This window comes from Dicentrarchus labrax, unplaced genomic scaffold (genome assembly GCF_905237075.1).
Source record: "Dicentrarchus labrax unplaced genomic scaffold, dlabrax2021, whole genome shotgun sequence".
Classification (NCBI taxonomy): domain Eukaryota; kingdom Metazoa; phylum Chordata; class Actinopteri; family Moronidae; genus Dicentrarchus; species Dicentrarchus labrax.
Genome location: NW_026136711.1, coordinates 30,808,286 through 30,828,815, shown reverse-complemented (window position 1 = coordinate 30,828,815; position 20,530 = coordinate 30,808,286). Strand labels below are relative to the sequence as shown.

The following is a 20,530-nucleotide window of genomic DNA, read 5'->3' as shown; positions in this document are numbered from 1 at the left end:
CAAAAATGCCGGCAAAATCCTGGAGGGACTGCACAGTTAAATGCATAATAAAAAAGTAAAATACATATTGAAATGTTTATTGTAGACCTACCTTATTTCTTTCCTAATTTATTTTCATATTCAGGCATTTTAAATGCTTCATACAGAACTACGGCAATCAGGGTTATGTACAAATCCACCCAGAGCAAAATAGTTTTTGCAAGTGCATCAACATTTTTATGAGGATTAATATTTAAAGCTCCTCCAGGCTGCATACATATCCAGTGTTCTTTTATACTCGGCACCCTGGAGGTGTTTAAACATATCTTGGAAGAACCGTAAACTAGTTTAAGCGACGTGCATTTACAGTGTGTTCCTGGAGACTGACCTCAGCCGCCCAGGTCAGCTCACAGCATTAGCTTCGTTACCTGTGTCATGTGTGAACATTAAAGTCAGAAACAGACGAATCAATGACAGGACTCACACTCATTGTTTGTCTTTTACCCATGTTCCCCTTTTTTTTTTTTTGTTTTTGTCATGCATAGAAACAACAGAGTAGTGAAAGTGATACAGAGAGCAGCCAGTTGGAGCGCAGTCAGTCATTTATTTAAAGTCTTAAGCTGGAATCTGTTGATAATGACGGGATGAGGATGTTGATCCTTACGATTATCTGACTGTTTCCAGCCAACTTGACATAAACCTTCTTGTGACATGGCTTCAAGAGTGATTTCAGTCGGTGATTAAAAACTGAACAGATTTTCTGGCCTCCCGGCTGCTGCGTGTGGGAAATAACAACGACAGAACTATATTTTTAAAAAAGGGAAAATATAAAGAAGTTCCACATTGACTGCTGGAGTCAGGACGTGGTTAGCTTAGCTTCGAATAAAGACTGGACGCAGGGAGATACGGCCAGCTATGTTGTATATTGTTTGTTTAATCCATTTACAAATGGAAATATAATAATAATATATATGTTTGTGGGTTTAGAGAGTTATGTGCTGGAACAATTTCTATCGCCAGGAGGTTAGCGCGACCGGTTGTTCACCAAGAAATTGTTCCCGCCTGTAACTCCTCCTCTGTTTGTGTACAGATTAAACAAGTTAGATACAACGCTGTTAATTTACCTGTCTTAAGCCCCGCCCCCTTTTTTACTCTGTCCTCCAATTACAGTTGAACAAGCCTCGATTAACTTCCTCTTTATTACTCATCCTACAATTATCTAATTAAATGTGATTTGGGGAAACTCTCTAAAATGTATTATTTAATAAAATAAAACACTTCTGTGCCTCCTGCACACAAGTTAAGCTAACCTTGTCCTGACTCTACGTCTGTATTTTCTAATCTTACATAAAGAAAGATAGAAAATATTTTAATTATCTTTAAGGTTGGACTGTAAATATAGTCCATATATAGAGACCCCGTATAGTATGAGCAGAAAGAAACTATAATTAGAATCTGTCCGTGTAGGAAATCACATTTTGTCTTTTTTTTTTTTTTGTGGTCTAACCCTTAAAATACATCTCAAAATAATTTCAAATATGAGACTTTAAAGAACATTTTTGGGGCCCAATAATTATTACAAAAGTGTGAGATCCTAGAGGGACAGTGAAAAGATGTAACACAGTGCTGAAGACACTCATTCAGACAGTTGATTGGCTGCTACACTTCACAGCGATGATTAACTGAGCTAATCTTTTCAGGAGATGTTTATAAAATTGAAGATATTCAGGCGTCCAGACTCTTGATCGGGACTCGTTCCGGAGGTCTACACGTCGCAGAGTCACCGTGGAAACAACCTGAAAAAATACAACTCTGGTTGTTATTACAGCAGGAAAACATTTCTCCTCCATCTCAAAGACAAACGGTTTAATTGTTCTCTTTATGCTACATTCGGTGAAAACGTGGACAAAGACACTCCGGTGACGCTACACTAACTCACTCTACCTGTGTGAATCCTGTATAATCTCTTTCTCCAGTCTGCTTAGACTAGAAATACTTTATTCGAGGGACCTCTAAGAGTCAACATTTTAGTTTTAAGCTCATCAGTTTTCTGCTGAAGCTTTATTTCTCAGTGTTTTCACGCAGATACGTCATCAGGGATGTAACCTGTGGTCACTCTTGGTTCACCTCTCCCGGGGGAACCAGGAACTCCTCTGTCAGGTTTCTGAAGAGGAGCCAGAGCTCACCTGTACAAGGTGATGCTGTGCTGACTTCAAGGTCGTCCCAGTCACCATCATAAGAACATAAGAACTAGGTCACACTGTGCGACCGCAAGAGATTTAAAATGTTTTTAATGTGGAAAAAGTTCAAACTGTTGCAGCTTTGTGTTTGTCTGATTCTTGTGATTGGGGACATTGATTGAGTCTCATTTTCTGGAGTCACCCTGAAGCTCTTCTTTATTTATTTTATTATTTATTTCTGTACTCTCAAACAGCAGTGGTGAAAAACAATGTCAATGTCAGTGAGATGAAGCTGTTTCTATGTTTACACAATTATGTCGGGTCTTCTTTTTGGGGTTGACTGTACCCAAAAAGCTTTTACACCAAGTGTAACTCTTCTTCAGCGGATATCTTCTCATGTATTATATGGTTATTATTTATGTATGTTGTCAAGTACTTATGGAACTTTGGCTTCATGATAACAGGTGGACATATATGAGAGGAGACAGTAACTTGTGTCTCAAACATGGTTTCTAGCATCGAGTGTGAATGTCCACTGACTCCTACTGGATGACGTTGAGCCCTGCACACTCTTGAAAACTCAGCTGCAACTTCACCGGTGTTCATTAGTTACCTGTAACTGTGTTTAGTAGCAGAGATGTGTCTCACCTAACGGCCCCAGGCCATGATGATGAAGGTTGGCTTTTCCTCTTCATATGTGACAGATCTACGTCTCCTATTACTTTGACCGCAGCTCTGGGTTAAAGTTAAAGACAGACAGAGAGAGAGAGATAAAGTTAGATTCAACACTGATATAGATATTTGTGGATAAGATCTCCTTAAATCTGACAGTTTTCAGCTTTTTGGCCACATTGGTGATGTAGCTCTATGTACAGCGATTGGCTGGTTGTCCCATCACACATTTGTCTGGTTTGCGCCCCTTAGTTTCAAAGCAGGAAAATCTTAATTCCACAGCATACAATTATATTTTAGTCAATATTGTGCTTCCAACTTTGTGGCACTTTGGGGAGAAGACCCTTGTGTACAAAGCCACGTCCATAAAGAGATGGTTTTCCATCTTTGGTGGGGAAGAACATGGCTGGCCTGCACAGAGCCCTAACCTCAACCCCATCGAACATCTCTGAGATGAACTGGAATGCCAACTCTGAGTCAGATTACCCGACATCACTGGTCGACCTCACTTATGCTCCTGTGGCTGGAAATATCTGCAGTCTCGTTACAAGATCTGGTGGAAAGCCTTCGGAGAAGTAGCAGATCAATGGCTGCGATGCATGCAAGCAAGCAAATGGTGTGTTTCTGTATTTGGTTGTATTTTGTCAGATTTATTGTCAATTTGGTGAAGATGTTTTCTTAATTTGCTCCTGTTTTGTCACTTTGAATGTGTGTTTTTTTAATAAGCATATCAAAGGTGGGTGATTTATCAGATTGTTAATAAAAACCTGTGAGTAGTCTGTGAGTATTTTTGTGGACGTACCGGGTTACAGGTCTCGTTGGCTTTGACACACAGGCTCATTGAGCAATGCAGGAAGACGTCTCCAGATTTCCCACTGAAATGGAACATTTTGAAGGAGAAGTAGTTGGACGCACTCTCCCCGTTGCCCTCCACAGTCACACTGTTGTCGGCAGGGTTTGCACAGCTGCTCAGAAACAGACAAACACACCTGACATCACCAGCTGCAGTAGCTTTACATACCATAGCACTCATCAGAAACTGAATCCTTTTAAGACCCCTCATAGAACATATTTAGCTTCAAACATAAATTTGTACCAAACACCATCTGGTTGCTGTTCCAGCTGAGTCTGTTTTCTCTGTGGGATTCTGCAGGGATCCATTCTTGGACCATTGTTATTCCCTATCTATATTGATGATTTATGTTTGCAGATAACACAACTCTAATTCTCTCTCATTCAAACTTTAACAAATATTATATTGCAATAGGATATTGCACTTTATTGCGATTTCAATAATAATTTGATTAATTCTGCAGCTCTACTGTCGGCATGAGTGTCCTGTATGGGTTCACTGTGGTAAGACTGATCTGGTTTTATCTGGTTTGATCAGTTTCTCCCCTTAACATCTCTCATTTCATTGATTTATTAAGCCAACAATATTGTGGCACCTGATTGTATTTACCTGCTTGTTTTAAGCTCTGGTTTTACTAACTTTGGCCCCTACAAAGGTTTACAAAAAATCAGTTATAATAATTTTGTCTTGATTTCCTCTAAAAAGGTTTATGGATTTGATAAACATACACCTCTTATTTCATATAAAAAATATTGGTTCTGATTACACAAAGAAAAAAAACTCCAAAAAGCTCAAGAGGTTCACATAATTTCAAGCAGCACTATACATCACATACATAAATTTTATGTTTTTATATCAATATTGTTGTTGTTGTTGTGATGCATTTTTTCTTTTTATTAGTTTGCTGCAACTTTTACTGTATTTTCTGTAAGGGAAATCTTGTGTTTTTCATAAATGTTACCTTTGTTAGAGGCTTTAAATAAGCCCACCTGGGTTTTCTGCCTCTTCCTGCACTGTATATTATTTGTTGTCCTGTCAGTTTGATGTATCTTTTAACTGTGCAAAATAGAGACTAAGCTAAACTACTGATTCAGAATAATTAGGTTGATGAAAGCTTAAAACATTAATTGATTGAAAGCCGACGACCAACCAGTATGTGATCTAAACCTTTTAATCCAGAACTTCCTACTCACCAAAATTCTCTCAGCTAATAACACCAGTGGAAATGATTTGGGGGTTTATAACCACATCAGTGCGTCTCTCACCCATCGATGATGAGGTTGTATCTCAGACTCGAATTGGCCGATGGTTCACTGGTTGCATAGCAGGAGTGCGTCACTAAAGCAACCTGATCATCCAGGGTGTCCGCCTTCAACTCAAACCAGATCTTCTGGTTCAGGTGGAGCGTGCTGTTCGCATCCACAGCCTGTGTGCGGCCGGGGTCGCTGTAGGCCTTCATGGTCACAGTGGTGTTCCAGTATCCAAATGTAGCATACGCGACCGTGGAGCTGTATGAACACACACACACACACACACACACACACACACACACACACACACACACACACACACACACACACACACACACACACACACACACACACATCAGCTCTCTTATAATCACAAACTAATGAAACCTTTAAACCTCTACAACTGCATACTCCTCTCTGAGTGTATCAGTGTGTTCAGCTGACATTTAATATTCTTTATATTTATATATATGATCATTGGGACTTTGATTTAAGCTAATGGTCTATGACGATAGTCTTAAAGGTTCAGTGTGTATCATTAAGGAGGATCTATTGGTAGAAATGGAATATAATATTAATAGGTATGTTTTCATTAGTGTATAATCACCTGAATACTGGACCTTTAAGGGATTTATATTTTACCAACAAATGTTTTCATCTGGGAAGTTGGTCTAACATGTTTTCAGATTAAAATAGATTTTTTGAGGTGTTAGTATTCCCAACAAGATTCAGGTATTTACACCTTCAATTTGGGGATCATTGTATATCATTATATTACAATATATATATATTATATATTCTACCTGACCTACAGAGAGAGGAGTTGGAGAAACTTTGTGTTTGTAATGTTCTGTGCAACGATATGTTGTTGAACCCCACCTGTTGGTGTTGTCTTTGATTTTGATTTCCATAGAGAAATTGAAGCTTATAGCTGGAATAGAAAAGGGACAGCTGAAGTCGAGCAATTCCTCGCTGTTAGACGACACCATGATGCCATTCTTGTTTATATATTGGCTGTCGTTGCTCATCTGAAAGGTCACATGGAGTCAGACAGTTTATTCACCTTACATTTGAATTTCTTTAGACATTCACTGTTGCTGACTGAGTCCGGCCCATTTTCCACACTTTATGCACTCTTTGCGTAAAAGTGTGCATAAAGTGCACAACTAAGTCCGTGAAGGTTTGGGGCTTAGGCATTAGGGTGGAGATTGGGATTACAGTATAATGATTAAAAACTACAGAGGACATCTGGCTGCTTGTTGAGAGTCAATAAGTAGAAGAGAGACATTCACCTTGATCATCGTCCCACAGGGGTTGGACTCGCTGTCAAAGGCTATGGTCACCGCGTGCGTCACGTTGTCCTGTTCAGCTCTGCATGAGCTGTCATAGAGGTGTAATTCAGTGTAGTGGATGTTTCTGTCCTCCAGGAGACAACCAACCAGGGTAGTATGCGAAGAAGTGCCATTGCACACCAACAAATCACCTGAACACCAGGACACACACAACAGTTAGTAAGTAAGTAAAACATGCAACAACAGAAACAAATCTGGGTGTGTTAAGGCCAGCTCTCCGGTCTATACAAGAAGTGGGGATGTGTTTGTGTTGTGCAGCTGCAGCTTGTGACCAAAACAGTGTGAATGACAAATAACAACCACTATTTCCTTACCTGTGCTATTTAGATCAGACCTGCACAGCATCATGATGGTAAATGGTAAATGGACCTGTACTTGTATAGCACATTCAGCCTTTCACACACATTCACTCAGTGATGGCAAAGTCCATCGAAGAGAAACTAACATTCATACACATTCACACACCGATGCACGGCACCGGGAACAATTCAGGGTTCAGTATCTTGCTCAAGATACTTCGACATGTAGCACCAGGAGCCGGGGATCGAACCAACAACCTTCCGATTAGTGGACGACCCGCTCTTCGTATTACAAGGTATTTTTTCCAAGTTACACAACCAATAAAACAATATATTACATAGTGGGATGAAAAGTTGTATTTTACAGCTTTAGGACCAACAATTAAGGCTTTAGGTATTAACAATAACGCACTGTACTGTTACTGTTACAGTTACATCCAGCTAATGTACTAGGCTATTGCAACATAGAGCAGTAGCTCCCAACCCTTTTTCCTTAAGGGACCCCTTTTCTATCACTGACGACCCCTGACGTGTGATAGATTTTGTGGGTATTTCATATTATATCAAGAACTGTACAATGAACCAAAATAGTGAACTAAGTAACTGCAGGAGGTTTGTGTAAAACAAGTGATTTTTGGTGAATTTTGAGCAGATTATTTAATTATTCAATTCTCTGTCTGTATTATATATTTCTATCATTTTTAGCAATCATACATACTTTGAAAAATTCAGGGGTTTCTTCTCATTCTTCTATTAGCTCTTTGGTTGTTTTAATTTCTCTAATGCAGGACCAGGCTGTTTATCAGAGAGTGGAGGCTCTGTGAATATAACTTGTGTTCTGGTCTTTAAAGTTTCGATCTTGAATAATAATCTAAACTGTAAAAATAACTATTTGACTTACTTTATTTACTTTTCTTTCATAGAAAGTAACCAAATGCTGAGATTAAGGTGTGCTGTATATAGTTACAGTTGTAGGGTAAGTAGAGATGGTGCAACTAAATAAATTGGCAAGTTTGGTGTAAAACTACAGATTGTCACTTGTGTTACAGCCGTCTTACCTAAAGAGTTTTGGGATCTGTAAGGGGAGGCAAATATGGCCCGACAGTGACAACGTGTTCCATTACCGGCGCTGTTATCGCCGCAAAATTCATGAGCACTGCAGAACTGGTCCTGACAGAAGGCCTGAGGCTCTTCGGCTGCAGAGAGAAAGAGAGAGAGACAGAGTTGATGTTACAGGCTGAAAGAAAACAAGCAGAACAACACATTAAACTGGTTCTGTATGGAGCCATTATTGTACCAAAACTATTTACATATGTGAGTTTAAAGTAGTGTAACTGTATCTCAATCTCTCTGTGTGTGTAATCAGATCTTCCTCAGTGGATGAATTCTACTGACTATGGTGATCACTTAAAGGACAAGTGTGGAGGATTTAGTGGCGTTACTGCAGCTCAGCCTTGCAAGCAGGGTTTGAGTCATGTGGGACCCGGTGAGAGCTTTTTTCAGTGTAATGAGTATTATTTGTCTCTGCATTGACTGCTTGCTTTCTTGGATTTATAGCTCATAAAAACTGAGGCATAGGATAGGGAACGGTGCACCCACAGCCAACGGTGTGTAAAATAATAACACAGACGATCACATGATGATAAAAAGGGCAGGGTGGCGTTTTCCCTCTGAGCATCAGTAATTTATCAGTTATAGGTGTGGGTCTGGATAGAAAGGAGACCTGGAACGCTGTCTATTACTCACCTATTACTCAAGTACTAAGGGATGGAGAGGGTGGATGGCAGGTTAACAACTGGAATGTATTTTAGTCATTTTGCTAAGAAGAGGGATAGCATCCATCCTCGAATCGCCTACTGACTATCCCTGAGTAGAGCCTCACAGAGCTGCTAGCTGATTCTAAGAGAGCTGACCCCTTAAATCATATCATGCTTTCTTTGTATAACTCAGCACTGAAGGGCTCTTACAGCAGTTGGCATTTGTCCTCCAGCCCGCCAGTGTGTCATTGATGAACAGGCTGGAGGCTCTGGCATAGGCCTCCAGGAACTGACACTTGAGACCGTCCACCGCAGGATATTTGCACAAAGTGTAGTTGCAGGCGGTTATGAAGGGGTCAGGTTTGATGTTGCTGTGAGAGGTGTTGAAGGGCGCCTCCTTCAGCAGATTACAGCTGTTCCAGTGAAGCAGAGAGGGGGAAAAGTGTGAGATGGAATATAAACAAGCATAAACAGGACATTTGTAGACATTTTCTGAACACATTTATTATTAATACATGTAATTTAGTGGCCGCGCCTGCAGTCGGACTCTACTGGAGCCAGAGGGAGCCACGGGATCCTGCAAAACCGTGGCCACTACACAAAAATGTCAGCTGCATCCCTCATCAGGCCCTGTACGAATGTGAGTGTTTCATCTGTGTTCAGGTGTGTTTCTGCTCACTGTTCAGTTGTTTTGTTGCAGTCGATCGTACTGTTACTGGTGTCCACGTACTGCGTCTCACACCTGGGGGCAACAAATAGCAGAGGATCAGGACCGTTCTTCTACTACGTCATAAACAAAGCACCCAAACATCGAACCACTAACAGCAGTAACTGGTTCAGCAGTCAGTTGTTGTGATGCAGGTCTTACCCACTGGCACTGTAGTTAGAGGACCTCGCTTCACTGATGCTGGAGTTGCCACATAAACCCTCCACAAATGGAACTTGTCCACTTGGTCCTGGTCAGTTTCAGGAGAGAATCTGATCAATAAACTGGCCGCACACTAAAGTACAGCATCCAATAGTTGATACAATCACAACATGGCAACTTTATTAATTAAATAATTTCACCATCTCACCTGCGGCTGTTTGCACACTATCCACCAGTGATGGGCAGTAAGGCATTACTAGTAATAATATAACCTTCCCCAGTAACAAGTAGTGCAGCTCAGTGGTTCCTACCTGGGGGTCGTGACCATTAATAGGGGTCACCAAAGCTTTGTGAGGCCTTCTTGACTTTGAGGGGTCTAAGAAAACGTATCTCAGCATTTCTTTGATTTCTATGAAGAAAACTATATTAAATTGTTATTTTTAAATTTTTTAAGTTTAGATTTGTATTTAATACCTAAGCTTTGAACCTTCAGCCTCGTCCTGCATTAGATAAGTACACAGTTAAAACAACCACCCACAAAGGCTCTGACTGAAGTACAGGTAAAACTAGATGTGCAGCTGCATTGTGGAAGATTGACAGACTTTTGACAGACTTAATGTCTACAAATGTCTTGTAAGAATCACTGCAGTGTGTGTTCTGGGAGTGTTTTAAAGATAGATAGATAGATAGATAGATAGATAGATAGATAGATAGATAGATAGATAGATAGATAGATAGATAGATAGATAGATAGATAGATAGATAGATAGATAGATAGATAGTAGTGTTATTGTTAATAACAGTATATAATAATAATAATAATAATAAAAATAATATGTATATATAATATGATGACTGAAAAGATATACATGTATACACATAGATATAATAATACATTAATATTGATATAATGTAGATATGTGTCATATATTCCGCCTGTGTAAGGTTTGCATACATACATAAATGTGATATATAATATGTACACACATATATATATATATATACGAGATATGATATGATATATAGCATATGTATAATAGATACTTGACTATACAAGAAATACATACAATAAATAATATATTCTAAATAGAAATGTGAAAAGAAAAGATAAGAATATTGTATAAATATGATATATAATATCAACATGGTTTATTATATTAACACATATCACATATGATATGAAGTATATGTTCCAGTATTGTGGAGTGGAGTGTTAGGGTGCAAAAGGTAGAAACAGGTTTTGTACCTTTAATGTGTATCTGTGCGGTGTAGCCATCAAAGAAGACCGTCACTGTGTAGTTCGAGTTGGACATCTTGGCGCTCACTCCGGTCTTGTTCTTAGAGAGCTCCACACCGTGAACGACTTGGGCAGTTGTGTTGAGCGTCATCGTTACGTTGTCCAGCTGCGGCACAGCAGAAGGAGAAACTTACATTATTAACACTGCTGTGTTTCTGGTCCGGTGGCATATTTCTAGTAGATAATGTCATCAGCTGAGTGAGAAGCTGTGATTTGTTTAAATGAGAAATTAAAAGGTTCAGACTACTTTCCATCCACAGTATTATAAATTATTAAGGATTTAATGAAACAACTCATGATACTGGGTTTACAATCAGGATTTTCTCACAGTTTAAAAAGAATAAATTATGATAAAGACAGATAAAGATCTACTAAATATGTTTTCTCTTATTTATTTCTGAGGTTGAGAATAAGCTGTGTATATACAGTTCAGGCTTTTATTGCCTTTGATTGATGGGGACAGCTGTAGAGTGACAGGAAAGGGGGGGGATAGTGGGGGTGACACCCAGCAAAGTGCCACAGGTCGGAGTCGAACCCACGGCTGCTGCAGCAAGGACCCAACCCCTCGTGATATGTCTTTACAGTCCTAGTTGACAACACTGTTATGTAGCAGTGTGGGATTGCAACACAAACATTTATAGTGTTATTTTACGATATTTTACAATATTTACGTAATATCTGATACATGAGGTCTGAATAAACTGTGTCCAACTTTTTGTAAGCTCACAAACGTTTGGCTGATTACATTAAATTGTTCTTGTGCAGATCACTTTTCCTGGGAGCAGACTTGAGTGACAGATTAGTTAGAAGAAGAAGATGTACTTTGTTAATCCCCAAAGGGCGACTGTGGAGAGATGGTGGAGTGATGGGTTGCCAGGTAGTGGCGCCACGTGAGCAGTTAGTGGTTAGGTGCCTAGCTCAAGAGCACCTCGGCAGTACACAGGAGGTGGAACTGGCCCTACAGACAGAGCTACTGCTGCCCCAAAATGTAATCACCTAATCATAAATTTTCTTAAAAGTTAACTAATCCGTTACACTTACAGATGTAAAAAAAAAAAAAAGATGTAAACAGATTACAGTTACATTCAGGATTATAATTTCAGTTTTTCACAGATTTTTTAATGATAAAAGATTACATTGTTCTGTTGTCTTATATGATGTTTATTCTCTGTTGTATTCATTTGCATAGTTGGTGTTGAGATAAGTGGGTTTTTTATATTTTTGTTGGGCTTTTTATTGCTTTTAATTGATAGTGACAGAATTAATCCTGTACTGGCTCTAGGCTGCTCACCTGAACTCTCCCGCCTTGATCCAGATAAATATGAACACCTGGCTTAACCAGAGACAGGATTACACGGTCCAGAAAACTGACATCTTGACGGCGTCGTTCCTTGAATGTGGCGTGGACCAGTAAATCTGGGATCGATGAGGTGTTCATCAGAGTGTACCCACACCGGTCCTCGATATAGCTGACGGAGCTGTGGACATCAATGACAGTGGGGCCGGTCACGGTGCACAGGACGCACCTTGTGGAGGTGGAGAGAGACAAAATACCTCTGTCAGCATGAGAACAGATGTACTGATGGTTCTGCATTGATTACACAACAGCTTTATGTCTACGTTCACACATGTGGCCTCAAATCTGACTTTTGTTTTGCTCAAATGTGACTTAGATCTGATTCCAAATCATAGAGAATCAGATCTTTTCAGTTCTGATTTGGGACACTTTCATATGAGACATTTATGTCACTCTGGATCTGTGTTCCTCATGTGTTGTCACCTGTAATGACACTGTTATCTAATATTGGCCACATTAAACACATAATTTGAACAGAAATTGAAACAGAATCAGATCTGAGCAATAAATCACACTTGATCACTAAAGTATTGCAGTGTGAATGTAGCCTGTAAAGTAGACTTCGACCCTAATTAACCAAATCTGATGGATTTAAGTCATTGTTGGCCCTCATGGTAAAGTTACTTAAACATTTTCATAGCATTTTCTATCAAATATAAATAAACATATTTACTGATCTCCCTGGCAGAGCTCCTCTGAGCCACAGGTGCTAAAATGGAGGACTGCAGTCAGGTAGACCACCAAGCGAAGCATGTTGGAGGCCGGTCGCAGAGCTGGAAGACACAAAATATTATATATATAGGTTATTTTATACATTCGGTACGAACAGGAAACGTTATTACAGCAAGCCAGTTTTAATCCACATATGGGAACCTGATTATTGTTTTAATAAATTACAATCAGCTCCACCAGCTATCAGCTAGTATTAAAATCCTGCTTACATATTATTGATCACTAATAGTAATCTGAGTGTATAATATACTTCTAAAATAAAAATATGACACTGCATGATGAACTTCTATTTTTAATTAAATTATTTAACTTTTGTTTAGACAGGTCAGATTATATACTTATAATCCCCATATATACTCAAGATTATGTAGATAATTTATACTTTTATACTTAGTGTACTTTGATAATACGTTTTACGTGTTGTATTTTCACACTAACTTAGTTACTACTAATCATAAATAAAGGATTTGAGTAAGCTTTCCACCATAGTGACGCACAAAAGAAGCTCCAGCAAAAGTTCATGTAGTTTTCTTCGGTGTATATGCCTGAAGGGATTCACCGTCATTATTCAGGGCTGTTGAACCTGATATCAGAGGTGGTTATGTAGTTTGTCTGTACTAACTTTTTACTTTTACATCCTACATTTTCACACAATATATGTACTTGTACATGTACAGGCTTATTAGTTTAGTTTAATTTAGTTTTGTACAGGGATGCACAATAATTATCAAGACAGATAAATAATCAGCCGATAAATGGAAATTCATATTATTATAAGTGATCCCAATAAATAAATTACAGCAGATAAATTATCGGTTGATAAAAATAATTTATTTTGAATTCTTATGCAAAACGATTGATAGGCTTTATGTTGTGTGAAGTTTACTATAAAAAATAAATGAACGTTTGAAGATTCAGAACTGTTTTTTAGATAATTAAAGCTTATTAAATAATTAATCTTTTCTCACTACTCCTCAGTCTTTCTCATCATCAGGTGTGTATAAACTAAAGCTTATGAACTTTAAATACCAAAATGTGAATTTATCAGTTATCTTATCAGTATTGGCCACAAGAAGCCGGTGATTATCGGTTATTGTATCAGCTGAATAAAAATCAAAACCTCTAATTTTGGACGCCAGACCGGTGAATATCCTGCATGATGAAAACTGTTAGAACAACGTAAAAGATGAAACAAACAAGACGCTCGACCCTATTTGAAGTTTCAGCTCTGCACAGAAACAGTCAGTAGAAACCAAGAGAGCTCTTTTTACTTTTAGAGCCTGAACGTTTTACTTGAGTAAAGAACTTAAATCAGTACTTTACTTACTTATGTTTTCACTTTTTTACACACAAGTATCTGTACTTCTACTTGAGTAAAGAATGGGTGCACTTTTGGAGATTCATTAGCTTCATTATTCATCAGCCACCACCACCAGTGTCTGGACTCCACAGGGGGGATTTATCTTACAGCTGCCCTTCAATCACAAGTGCACATCACAAGAGTTTCAGTCAACGTATCAGCACATATCATATATAATAATAAACAATTATCAGCTCTTGTCTCTAACTAATACACACAGGTTTTTATTGCTTGTTTCAGTTACTCATCATTTAAAGCAGCACTTCAGTGATTTATTATTGCACTTTTCTAAAGTTGAAGAACAGATTTCTTTTAAATAACAATAAATGCTTTCATGTCTTAATTATTCCCTTTGGCATCACTTACTGTTAGTTTGGTTTCTCGTCCACATAGAGACTCGTCAGTGTAAACTGGTCAGTCTGCATTTCTGCATATATTGAGTAGATTAAATTTTCTGCTCTGCACATAACAGCTCCCTCATTTTTCTCTTCCCATAATGCAACATAACATCTTTTCCACTGTCCATACATGCACATCTTTCAAACTCCACACGTCCACATCGTCAACACAAGCTTTCTGTTATAAATGTTTAGCCCAAAAGTGAGACGACCTTGATGACATCACTGTGACATCACCTGCACCAATGTAATAAATACCCTCTCATTAAAAAACATCACACACACACATCAAGTGCCAAATAATCAGCTGATTACAGAAATTATTAACTGAACTGAACTAAAGATTTCCACAGAATTCCCCATTAAACTGAACTTAATGTGTCAAACCGGTGGAGTTTAAACACCTTTAAACACAGAGATCATCAAATTTTAATTGAATTAAATTGTTAAATGTAATCTTTATTTATTTATCAGGCAGAATCATATATTTTTTGCATTCACCTCGCTCAGTCTGGTTTGTGAGCAGTATTTGCTGCTAACACACAATTACAGCTTCCCTCTGTGCATTTTTCTACTTGAATTCTAATTTGTTTTAATACAAATGTTGTCAAAGTATGTCGTCCTTTTACAAATTCAGGTCTCTGGTTTAAAGCTTTCCTTCGGCTGATCTGCAGAAGAACGCTGAAGATGTGCAGAAAACGAGATGAAATCTTACCCTCAGACAGATGAAATTTGATGCTGATGTCTCCGTGTCTCTTTTGTCTCCCAGTGTGAAGAACTCTGCTCTTCCTAAACCTCGACTCCTGTCTACTGTGTGACTGATTTGTGAAACACACACACACACACACACACACACACACACACACACACACACACACACACACACACATATTTGTCACGTCTTCAGCACATTACAGAAGTATGTGTGTTGGGTTTGGTATTATCTAGGACAAATTCCAAAAAACAACAGCACAATGAACATGAAGAAACTGTTCTCATATTTCTGTCTTTGTACGGAATAAATGTGTAAATTGGGCTTAAACTCTTGAAAAGAAAATGAATCCAAATATAAATATTTGTTCATGTTTAGTTTCTATTTTGTATTATTTTCTTTTTTTCTGTTTTATATACCCCTCAGGATCTTTTTAAACTTCATCATTATGTTTCCCCACTGGGAAGAATCTTTTCTTTTCTTATCTTCCCAAAATGATGAATTAACAGTACAGCAGGCCTTTATGAAGCTTGTTGTGTTCAGTTCTGTGGTTCACTACGGTGGACACGAAATATTCTTTTTTTAATCCTAAAACGGTTAGAAAATCACAACAAAAGAGAAATTGGATGACACTTATTTCCCTTGGTTTCCAGGAGGATGTAGGACTGCATTATACTGAGAGGTCTTAAACCACTTTTAGACCAGAGGGTCTAAAAAAAGAAAAACACTAATTACAGAACGCACTAGAATCCTTGTATGCAAATATATGTGAAAGGCTCTTGAATGTAACTTAACAAGAAATACTTGTTCATTTCTTTGTTGTGAGTAATGGTTTTTACCCCCAGGTGAGAACTGACTGACTGGGTTGGGGATTATGCAATGGTGGTAATTCGTGACTCCATACAAGAACTAAGAAATACCTCAAAGTAGCTCTGGTTCTTGAACCGGCTCCTGGATTGTGTATAACAACATTAACAACATTATACTCAAGGTGGCGCCACAAACACTCGCTCGGTGTGTTGGTGCGCATTGTTTTTTCTTGTTTTGTGTGTTAATTCAGTTTTCGGCTGTGATACCCGGAGCTCTTTCACTAGAGAAGAGCTCATGAACATCAGGGGAACAACTCCAGCTGATCTCGTTCCCACTTCTGTTGAATTATTACTTTATTGTGGGATTTTTGTGGGATTTGTATATTTTTGTGTGACTGTATATTGTATGCACCATTGCCCCAAGACAAATTCCTTGTATGTGTAAAAACCTACCTGGCAATAAATTCTGATTCTTCTGATTCTGATTCTGATTCTGATTGGCTGTCATTAGCCCTGTCAATCATCATAGAGCGGCCTCCAGATTTAAATATAACGGAGAGAGAAAGTAAAGAATACAGATTTTGCTAAATATTTCTCCTAAATTCAACATTTTCAAGAGACACGTCTGATGATTTGCCAGAGTAAAGCACTGGTTCCCAACCTTTTTCAATATAAGGGACCCCTTTTCTATCACTGAGTAAACTGAAGACCTCTGACATATTTTATAAATGTTTTATATTATAGTCAATGTATAACAATAACAGAACAGAAAAAAAATGATACATGAAATGAAAAACTGTACAATGAACCCAAACAGTGAACACAATAACTGCGGGAAGTTTGTGTGAAACGAGCAATTTGGATGAATTTTGAGCTGATTATTTCCTCTGAATGTTGATCAGAGATTAGTTTTCTGATGTTTTTTTTTTTTCATTTTTAACAATAATACAAACTTCTTTTTTGACATGTCCAATGTTTTCTTCTCATTCTTCTATCAGCTCTTTGGTTGTTTGAACTTTAATGTAGAGTGAGGCTGTTTATCTCTCTGAATATAGTTTGTGTCCAGGCCTTTATCCCGTTTATATCTCAAATAATAATCTGAACTTTAAAAAGTTTAATTTAGTTTTCTGCACAGAAATGAATGAAATGCTGAGATATAGGCTTTCAGTGTGAAACTTCTGGTTTAATGGCTGTTGGAAAACACATTTTAGGTGCATTACCGCCACCTTCTGGATCATCTGTTGATCCTAAAATTACATTTGAGCATTACCAAAAATTGTCTAAACCACAGTGTAATGTGATGCTGTGTATCAACCAGGCCAGTAAAAAAACAGCTCCTTTCCTGTTCCACGTCACATCATCCATAGCATTATTTATGTTTAATGTAGGGTCACAGTTCAGACTAATATCTCTTCATCAGAGGTAATGCCAGGGTTGGGAGGGTAACTTTAAAAATGTATTCCGATATAATCGCTAATTACCGGTTAAATAAGTCAGCAGCCTAATCCAAGCATTGAAAAGTAAACTGTCACAAAGTAAAATAACTCGATTACTTTCCGTTACTTGTGGGTTACCTCAACACCAAATATGTAAATAAAAACGAGAGAAAAAGAAATGTGAATAAGAAGTATTGATGCAAGTGTATTTTATAAGACAACAGAACAATGTAACCTTTGGAAAGAAAATGGAAACAGTTACGTTTTATTGTCACCTGATTACGTCACTCCTCATGCCTGAGTAATATAATGTAGATGTATAGATTCCTGAAGCTCTCTATTTCTAACATTTCCTCCATTTTTATGGAGCCATTATTGTAGCAAAACTATTTCCAGCTGTTGGAGCAAATACTGAAAAAAAATGTGTATCTGCACATTTACAGATTTATATACACATTTACAGATTTGTTTACACATTTACAGATCTATATACACATTTACAGATTTGTCTGCACATTTACAGATCTATATACACATTTACAGATCTATATACACATTTACAGATTTGTCTGCACATTTACAGATCTATATACACATTTATAGATTTGTTTACACATTTACAGATCTATATACACATTTACAGATTTGTTTACACATTTACAGATCTATATAAGCATTTATAGATTTGTCTGCACATTTACAGATCTATATACACATTTACAGATTTGTTTACACATTTACAGATCTATATACACATTTACAGATTTGTTTACACATTTACAGATTTGTTTACACATTTACAGATCTATATACACATTACAGATCTATAACACATTTACAGATTTCACACATTTACAGATTTGTTTACACATATCAGATCTATATACACATTTACAGATCTATATACACATTTACAGATTTGTACACATTTACAGATCTATATACACATTCACAGATCTATATACACATGACATATTATTACACATTTAGAGATCTATATACACATTGACAGATTTGTTTACACATTATCAGATCTATATACACATTAAGATTTGTTACACATTTACAGATTTGTTTACACATTTACAGATCTATATACACATTTACAGATCTATATACACATTTACAGATTTTTCTACACATTTACAGATTTGTTTACACATTATCAGATCTATATACACATTTACAGATCTATATACACATTTACAGATTTGTTTACACATTTACAGATCTATATACACATTCACAGATCTATATACACATTGACATATTATTTTACACATTTAGAGATCTATATACACATTGACAGATTTGTTTACACATTATCAGATCTATATACACATTTATAGATTTGTTTACACATTTACAGATTTGTTTACACATTTACAGATCTATATACACATTTACAGATTTGTTTACACATTTACAGATCTATATACACATTTACAGATTTGTCTACACATTTACAGATTTGTTTACACATTATCAGATCTATATACACATTTACAGATCTATATACACATTTACAGATTTGTTTACACATTATCAGATCTATATACAGATTTTTTACACATTTACAAATTAATTTTACAAATCTTGTTACATTTTAAATTAAAGAGAAAGTCTGAACACACATTGACAGATTATTTTACACATTTACAGATTTGTTTACACATTTACAGATCTATATACACATTTACAGATTTGTTTACACGTTATCAGATCTATATACACATTTATAGATTTTTTTACACATTTACAGATTTGTTTACACGTTATCAGATCTATATACACATTTATAGATTTGTTTACACATTTACAGATCTATATACACATTTACAGATTTGTTTACACATCTACAGATCTATATACACATTTACAGATCTATATACACATTTACAGATTTGTCTACACATTTACAGATTTGTTTACACATTATCAGATCTATATACACATTTACAGATCTATATACACATTTACAGATTTGTTTACACATTATCAGATCTATATACAGATTTTTTTACACATTTACAAATTAATTTTACAAATCTTGTTACATTTTAAATTAAAGAGAAAGTCTGAACACACATTGACAGATTATTTTACACATTTACAGATTTGTTTACACATTTACAGATTTGTCTACACATTGACAGATTATTTTACACATTTACAGATTATTTTACACATCTACAGATCTATATACACATTTACAGATTTGTTTACACGTTATCAGATCTATATACACATTTATAGATTTTTACACATTTACAGATTTGTTTACACGTTATCAGATCTATATACACATTTATAGATTTGTTTACACATTTACAGATCTATATACACATTTACAGATCTATATACACATTTACAATTTGTCTACACATTTACAGATTTGTTTACACATTATCAGATCTATATACACATTCACAGATCATATACACATTGACAGATTTGTTTACACATTATCAGATCTATATACACATTTACAGATTTGTTTACACATTTACAGATCTATATACACATTTACAGATTTGTTTACACATCTACAGATCTATATACACATTTACAGATCTATATACACATTTACAGATCTATATACACATTTACAGATTTGTCTACACATTTACAGATTTGTTTACACATTATCAGATCTATATACACATTTACAGATCTATATACACATTTACAGATTTGTTTACACATTATCAGATCTATATACAGATTTTTTACACATTTACAAATTAATTTTACAAATCTTGCTACATTTTAAATTAAAGAGAAAGTCTGAACACACATTACAGATTGTTTACACATTTATAGATTTGTCTACACATTTACAGATCTATATTCACATTTACAGATTATTTTACACATTTACAGATCTATATACACATTTACAGATTTGTTTACACGTTATCAGATCTATATACACATTTATAGATTTTTTTACACATTTACAGATTTGTTTACACGTTATCAGATCTATATACACATTTATAGATTTGTTTACACATTTACAGATCTATATACACATTTACAGATCTATATACACATTTACAGATTTGTCTACACATTTACAGATTTGTTTACACATTATCAGATCTATATACACATTCACAGATCTATATACACATTGACAGATTTGTTTACACATTATCAGATCTATATACACATTTACAGATTTGTTTACACATTTACAGATCTATATACACATTT

General features: G+C 36.4%; 1 protein-coding gene across 1 annotated transcript; it reads right to left on the bottom strand.

The window, feature by feature from the left end:
- Positions 1 to 820: 820 nt before the first annotated feature.
- Positions 821 to 15,154, bottom strand: LOC127371242 (alpha-tectorin-like). Its single transcript, XM_051413953.1, has 14 exons — positions 15,070 to 15,154; positions 12,538 to 12,637; positions 11,799 to 12,033; positions 10,457 to 10,613; positions 9,211 to 9,298; positions 9,022 to 9,084; positions 8,553 to 8,755; positions 7,644 to 7,781; positions 6,227 to 6,417; positions 5,814 to 5,962; positions 4,950 to 5,192; positions 3,634 to 3,796; positions 2,808 to 2,894; positions 821 to 1,775 (listed from the first exon to the last, which is right to left on the bottom strand). The coding sequence occupies exons 2-13, from the start codon at positions 12,615 to 12,617 to the stop codon at positions 2,808 to 2,810; spliced, it is 1,797 nt and encodes a 598-aa protein (XP_051269913.1). The 5' UTR covers positions 12,618 to 12,637; positions 15,070 to 15,154; the 3' UTR covers positions 821 to 1,775.
- Between the last annotated feature and the right edge of the window lie 5,376 nt (positions 15,155 to 20,530).

Excerpts from the sequence above, each read along its gene's own strand:
- LOC127371242 (XM_051413953.1), bottom strand. The coding sequence starts at position 12,617 with ATGCTTCGCTTGGTGGTCTACCTGACTGCAGTCCTCCATTTTAGCACC. Across the intron at positions 9,299-10,456 it reads CGCACAGATACACATTAAAG|GACCAAGTGGACAAGTTCCA; the intron begins GTACAAAACCTG and ends GAAACTGACCAG. Across the intron at positions 5,963-6,226 it reads CCTGTGGGACGATGATCAAG|ATGAGCAACGACAGCCAATA; the intron begins GTGAATGTCTCT and ends GTGACCTTTCAG.